The 7,654-nt window shown below is 39.6% G+C and overlaps 2 protein-coding genes across 4 annotated transcripts in view; both read right to left on the bottom strand.

Moving 5' to 3' along the window:
• Window positions 1-2,634: 2,634 nt before the first annotated feature.
• LOC116362164 (replication factor C subunit 1) lies at window positions 2,635-5,485 on the bottom strand (the record flags this gene model as incomplete). Of its 3 annotated transcripts, XM_031816471.1 has the most annotated exon segments (4): window positions 2,635-2,727; window positions 3,575-3,754; window positions 4,517-4,624; window positions 5,285-5,485. In XM_031816471.1, coding segments are annotated over 4 exon segments (564 nt in total), but the record flags the coding sequence as incomplete, so codon positions are not given.
• Window position 5,486: 1 nt separating this feature from the next.
• Window positions 5,487-7,654, bottom strand: part of LOC116362165 (replication factor C subunit 1-like) — a 15,076-nt gene continuing 12,908 nt past the window's right edge. The window contains exons 5-7 of the mRNA XM_031816474.1: window positions 7,304-7,608; window positions 5,818-5,970; window positions 5,487-5,651 (exon numbers count right to left, since the gene is read on the bottom strand). Of these exons, the coding sequence (XP_031672334.1) occupies window positions 5,487-5,651; window positions 5,818-5,970; window positions 7,304-7,608 (623 nt within the window). The remainder of the gene's footprint in view (window positions 5,652-5,817; window positions 5,971-7,303; window positions 7,609-7,654) is intronic.

Here is a 7,654-nt window from a genome sequence, read left to right as displayed (position 1 = left end):
ATTAGTAGTATTACACCAGTTACATTAGTTATATTAGTAGTATTACATTAGTTATATTAGTAGTATTACACCAGTTACATTAGTTATATTAGTAGTATTACATTAGTTATATTAGTAGTATTATATTAGTTATATTAGTAGTATTACATTAGTTATATTAGTAGTATTACATTAGTTATATTAGTAGTATTATATTAGTTATATTAGTAGTATTACACCAGTTACATTAGTTATATTAGTAGTATTACATTAGTTACATTAGTTATATTAGTAGTATTACATTAGTGATATTAGTAGTATTACATTAGTGATATTAGTAGTATTACATTAGTTATATTAGTAGTATTACATTAGTTATATTAGTAGTATTACATTAGTTATATTAGCAGTATTACATTAGTTATATTAGTAGTATTACATTAGTTATATTAGTAGTATTACATTAGTTATATTAGTAGTATTACATTAGTTATATTAGTAGTATTACATTAGTTATATTAGTAGTATTACATTAGTTATATTAGTAGTATTACATTAGTTATATTAGTAGTATTATATTAGTTATATTAGTAGTATTACATTAGTTATATTAGTAGTATTACACCAGTTACATTAGTTATATTAGTAGTATTACACCAGTTACATTAGTTATATTAGTAGTATTACATTAGTTACATTAGTTATATTAGTAGTATTACATTAGTGATATTAGTAGTATTACATTAGTGATATTAGTAGTATTACATTAGTGATATTAGTAGTATTACATTAGTTATATTAGTAGTATTACACCAGTTACATTAGTTATATTAGTAGTATTACATTAGTGATATTAGTAGTATTACATTAGTTACATTAGTTATATTAGTAGTATTACATTAGTGATATTAGTAGTATTACATTAGTGATATTAGTAGTATTACATTAGTTATATTAGTAGTATTACATTAGTTATATTAGTAGTATTACATTAGTTATATTAGCAGTATTACATTAGTTATATTAGCAGTATTACATTAGTTATATTAGTAGTATTACATTAGTTATATTAGTAGTATTACATTAGTTATTAGTAGTATTACATTAGTTATATTAGTAGTATTACATTAGTTATATTAGTAGTATTACATTAGTTATATTAGTAGTATTAAATTAGTTATATTAGTAGTATTATATTAGTTATATTAGTAGTATTACATTAGTTATATTAGTAGTATTACACCAGTTACATTAGTTATATTAGTAGTATTACATTAGTTATATTAGTAGTATTACATTAGTTATATTAGTAGTATTACACCAGTTACATTAGTTATATTAGTAGTATTACACCAGTTACATTAGTTATATTAGTAGTATTACATTAGTTATATTAGTAGTATTACATTAGTTATATTAGTAGTATTACATTAGTTATATTAGTAGTATTACATTAGTTATATTAGTAGTATTACACCAGTTACATGAGTTATATTAGTAGTATTACATTAGTTACATTAGTTATATTAGTAGTATTACATTAGTTATATTAGTGATATTAGTAGTATTACATTAGTGATATTAGTAGTATTACATTAGTTATATTAGTAGTATTACATTAGTTATATTAGTAGTATTACATTAGTTATATTAGTAGTATTACATTAGTTATATTAGTAGTATTACATTAGTATATTAGTAGTATTACATTAGTTTATATTAGTAGTATTACATTAGTTATATTAGTAGTATTACATTAGTTATATTAGTAGTATTACACCAGTTACATTAGTTATATTAGTAGTATTACATTAGTTATATTAGTAGTATTACATTAGTTATATTAGTAGTATTACATTAGTTATATTAGTAGTAATTACATTAGTTATATTAGTAGTATTACACCAGTTACATTAGTAGTATTACATTAGTTATATTAGTAGTATTACACCAGTTACATTAGTTATATTAGTAGTATTACATTAGTTATATTAGTAGTATTACATTAGTTATATTAGTAAGTATTACATTAGTTATATTAGTAGTATTACATTAGTTATATTAGTAGTATTACATTAGTTATATTAGTAGTATTAGTAGTATTACATTAGTTATATTAGTAGTATTACATTAGTTATATTAGTAGTATTAGTTATTTAGTAGTATTACATTAGTTATATTAGTAGTATTACATTAGTTATATTAGTAGTATTACATTAGTTATATTAGTAGTATTACATTAGTTATATTAGTTATATTAGTAGTATTACATTAGTTATATTAGTAGTATTACATTAGTTATATTAGTTATATTAGTAGTATTACATTAGTTATATTAGTAGTATTATATTAGTTATATTAGTAGTATTACATTAGTTATATTAGTAGTATTACATTAGTTATATTAGTAGTATTACATTAGTTATATTAGTTATATTAGTAGTATTACATTAGTTATATTAGTAGTATTACATTAGTTATATTAGTAGTATTACATTAGTTATATTAGTAGTATTACACCAGTTACATTAGTTATATTAGTAGTATTACATTAGTTATATTAGTAGTATTAGTTATATTAGTAGTATTATATTAGTAGTATTACCAGGTACTTTAGACCAGAGCCCCAATGTTCCCCTCACCTCTGCCTCGGCAAGCAATCAAGTACTTGGACTTCTTCCCTGGTGTACTTCTGATGAGCTCCAACAGACCATCCTCATCCAGGATCTTAGTTCCAAACCCCTCCGCCTGGAGACAGAGAGAGGAGAGAGGAGAGAAGAGGAGAGAGGAGAGAGGAGAGGAGAGAGGAGAGAGGAGAGAGGGGAGAGAGGAGAGGAGAGAGGAGAGAAGAGAAGAGAGAGAGAGAGGAGAGAGAGAGAGAGAGGAGAGAGAGGAGAGGAGAGAGAGAGGAGAGCGGAGAGAGAGAGAGGAGGAGAGAGGAGATGATGAGGAGAGAGAGAGGAGAGGAGAGAGAAAGGCGAGAGAGGAGAGAGGAGAAGGGAGAGGAGAGAGAGAGGAGAGAGAGGAGAGAGAGGAAGAGAGAGGAGAGAGAGAAGGAGAGAAGAGGAAGAGAAGAAGAGAAGAGGAGAGAGAAGAGGAGAGAGAGAGAAGAGACGAGAAGAGTAGAGAAGGAGAGAGAGGAGAGAGAGAGGAGAGAGAGAGGAGAGAGAGGAGAGAGAGAGAGAGGAGAGAGAGGAGAGAGAGAGGAGAGAGAGAGGAGAGAGAGGAGAGAGAGAGGAGAGAGAGGAGAGAGAGAGGAGAGAGAGAGGAGAGAGAGAGAGAGAGAGAGAGGAGAGAGAGAGAGAGAGAGGAGAGAGAGGAGAGAGAGAGGAGAGAGAGAGAGAGAGGAGGAGAGGAGAGAGAGAGGAGAGAGAGAGGAGAGAGAGAGGAGAGAGAGGAGAGAGGAGGAGAGAGAGAGGAGAGAGAGAGGGAGAGAGGAGAGGAGAGAGGAGCGGGAGAGAGAGAGAGAGGAGAGAGGCGCTAATATTATTGAAAAACTGAGGTCAAAGGGAGAAGAAACGAGAGGAAAACGAGAGGAGAAAAACGAACGAGAGTCGAAAGAAGCAGAGGTAATATAAGCGAACCATTTGTGTACCTTCTCAGTCTTGGCGGCTCCTCCATCTCTGCCCATCACCAGGTATGTCGTCCTCTTACTGATGTTACCGGTCACCTTCCCTCCGTTGCGCTCTATCAGAGACTTCGCATCCTCACGTTCCATACTCTCCAACACACCAGAGATCACAAACACACATCCCTCCAGGCAGTTCTCTGCTCCCTGCAAACACACAGGTTATACACACACACACACACAGATTATACACACACACACACAGATTACACACACAGGTGTTATAGTGGTTACAGTGGGTATGTGTTTACACCCCCCAGTGGGTATGTGTTTACACCCCCCAGTGGGTATGTGTTTACACCCCCCAGTGGGTATGTGTTTACACCCCCCAGTGGGTATGTGTTACACCCCCCAGTGGGTATGTGTTTACACCCCCCAGTGGGTATGTGTTTATACCCCCCAGTGGGTATGTGTTTTATACCCCCCAGTGGGTATGTGTTTACACCCCCAGTGGGTATGTGTTTAGATCCCAGTGGGTATGGGTTTAGACCCCAGTGGGTATGGGTTTAGATCCCAGTGGGGTATGGGTTTAGATCCCAGTGGGTATGGGTTTAGATCCCAGGGCTGTGTGTTTGTCTTACAGTGGGTATGTGTTTAGATCCCAGTGGGTATGTGTTTAGATCCCAGTGGGTATGTGTTTAGACCCCAGTGGGTATGGGTTTAGACCCCAGTGGGTATGTGTTTAGATCCCATGGGGATGTGTTTAGATCCCAGTGGGTATGGGTTTAGACCCCAGTGGGTATGTGTTTAGACCCCAGTGGGTATGTGTTTAGACCCCAGTGGGTATGTGTTTAGACCCCAGTGGGTATGTGTTTAGACCCCAGTGGGTATGTGTTTAGACCCCAGTGGGTATGTGTTTAGACCCCAGTGGGTATGGGTTTAGATCCCCGGGCTGTGTGTTTGTCTTACAGTGGGTATGGGTTTAGATCCCAGGGCTCTGGGTCCGTCTCGGTTCAGGAAACTACGGAAGGCTGAGGAGTTCCCTCGCTTCTTCTCTGATTCCTCTGGACTGGTGCTCTGGACACACACACACGGTTACACAGAGTCAGTCACAATCACAGAGTCACAGCCACACAGTCAGTCAGAGCCACACAGTCAAGTCTCAGTCACACAGTCACAGAAACACATAGTCACAGAGTAACTCACAGTCACACACACAGTCAAGTCACAGTCACACAGTCAGTCAGTCACGTCACAGTCACACAGTCAGTCACAGCCACACAGTCACAGAGTCACACAGCCACACAGTCAGTCACAGTCACTCACAGTCAGTCACAGCCACACAGTCACTCACAGTCACAGAGTCACTCACAGTCACTCACACAGTCACTCACAGTCAGTCAGTCACAGAGTCACTCACAGTCAGTCAGTCACAGTCAGTCACAGTCAGTCAGTCAGTCAGTCACAGTCACTCACAGTCAGTCACTCACAGTCAGTCACTCACAGTCAGTCACTCACAGTCAGTCACTCACAGTCAGTCACTCACAGTCAGTCACTCACAGTCAGTCACTCACAGTCAGTCACTCACAGTCAGTCACTCTCAGTCAGTCACTCTCAGTCAGTCACTCACAGTCAGTCACTCACAGTCAGTCACTCACAGTCAGTCACTCACAGTCAGTCACTCTCAGTCACAGAGCTTTGGGTTATATTCTTTAACTGTTGATGTAAAAGTTTCACCTCTTTCTTGGGGGTTTTAAGAGTGGTGGGTGTGGTCACCATGGTTGCACTTCCTGTTTTGAGCTTCGACTTCCTGTCTGTGCTTGAAGGGGTTAGGAACTCCTTTTTGGGAGAGACGGACGCATTGATACTCAGATTTGTCTTGCCTCCTCCTTCCTCTTCCTCCTCCCTTTTCTTCATCATGGACAGTTTGGAACTGGTCTTAACAAGAGGGGGGACCTTTTTTAGGGGACGGACCGATCACGTCCTGGTTGTGATCCCGCCCATTGGACTGTGATTGGCTGGTAGTGCTGCTGTGGGAGGAGTTAGCGCTGCTTTTGTTGGCTGACGTGGCAGACCCCTGATCCTCACCAGAGTATTTACGAGCCTGGACACACACACACAGGAGATGGAACCACACCCACACACACACACACACACACACACACACACACACACACACACACACACACACAAATATATATAGAGACATGTTGAATCTTTCAGAGAGAGACAGAGAGCGTTTGTAGTGTGTGTGTGTGTGTACTCTTCACCTTTTTGGCGTGTGGTTGTTGGTCCAACATGGCCAGCGTCTTGGCAAACTCCTCGTCCTCGTGGGCCTGCCTCTCCAACTCCATGTCCTCGTCCATATGCAGCTGCTGGGCGATGACCTCATCAGTCAGCGACTCCTCAGGGTCCTGAGAGAGCTGGAGGAACAACACACAGCCGTCAACAACAACAACTAGTCAGACTACACACTAGACCTGGGTCTCATCAAAACAACTAGTCAACTAGTCAGACTACACACTAGACCTGGGTCTCATCAACAACAACTAGTCAGACTACACACTAGACCTGGGTCTCATCAAAAACAACTAGTCAACTAGTCAGACTACACACTAGACCTGGTTCTCATCAACAACAACTAGTCAGACTACACACTAGACCTGGGTCTCATCATCAACAACTAGTCAGACTAGTCAGACTACACACTAGACCTGGGTCTCATCAACAACAACTAGTCAGACTACACACTAGACCTGGGTCTCATCAAAAACAACTAGTCAACTAGTCAGACTACACACTAGACCTGGTTCTCATCAACAACAACTAGTCAGACTACACACTAGACCTGGGTCTCATCATCAACAACTAGTCAACTAGTCAGACTACACACTAGACCTGGGTCTCATCAACAACAACTAGTCAGACTACACACTAGACCTGGGTCTCATCATCAACAACTAGTCAGACTAGTCAGACTACACACTAGACCTGGGTCTCATCATCAACAACTAGTCAGACTAGTCAGACTACACACTAGACCTGGGTCTCATCAACAACAACTAGTCAGACTAGTCAGACTACACACTAGCCCTGGGTCTCATCAACAACAACTAGTCAGACTACACACTAGCCCTGGGTCTCATCAACAACAACTAGTCAGACTACACACTAGACCTGGGTCTCATCAACAACAACTAGTCAGACTGCACACTAGACCTGGGTCTCATCAACAACAACTAGTCAGACTACACACTAGACCTGGGTCTCATCAACAACAACTAGTCAGACTACACACTAGACCTGGGTCTCATCAACAACAACTAGTCAACTAGTTACACTACACACTAGACCTGGGTCTCATCAACAACAACTAGTCAACTAGTTACACTACACACTAGACCTGGGTCTAATCAACAACAACTAGTCAGACTACACACTAGACCTGGGTCTCATCAACAACAACTAGTCAGGACTACACACTAGCCCTGGGTCTCATCAACAACAACTAGTCAGACTACACACTAGCCCTGGGTCTCATCAACAACAACTAGTCAGACTACACACTAGCCCTGGGTCTCATCAACAACAACTAGTCAGACTAGTCAGACTACACACAAGACCTGGGTCTCATCAACAACAACTAGTCAGACTACACACTAGACCTGGGTCTCATCAACAACAACTAGTCAACTAGTTACACTACACACTAGCCCTGGGTCCTGAGAAGGCTAGTGTGGAGAGAGTTTTCCTCACAGTTTTCCTCTTGGTACTGGCCACTAGTTTCCTGTCCGAGCGCTGGACACTCCCACTGCCAAAGTAGTCCAGGACAGAGGTGGGGGTGCGTTTGGTCTGCGGGGGCGCTGATTTAGGGGTGACGGGGGCTGGAGGAGACTTCTTCTTCATCCCTCCTTTCCCTGTGGCGGGAGCAAGGGTGGGTTTCGGGGGGGACACGTGGCTCTCTTTGGTCCCGTTGCGGGCCTTCCCTGGTTTGGTCACTCCATTACCCTGGGGCTTAGCCTGGGACTTCTTCAGAGACAGGAAGTTATCGCTGTCTGAATCTACAGAGAGGAGGAGCGAGAGAAGAGAGAGAGAGACAGACAGAGA

This window comes from Oncorhynchus kisutch, unplaced genomic scaffold (genome assembly GCF_002021735.2).
Source record: "Oncorhynchus kisutch isolate 150728-3 unplaced genomic scaffold, Okis_V2 scaffold801, whole genome shotgun sequence".
Lineage (NCBI taxonomy): Eukaryota > Metazoa > Chordata > Actinopteri > Salmoniformes > Salmonidae > Oncorhynchus > Oncorhynchus kisutch.
The sequence above is the reverse complement of the archived record's forward strand: the minus strand, read 5'-3'. Positions and strand labels throughout refer to the sequence as shown.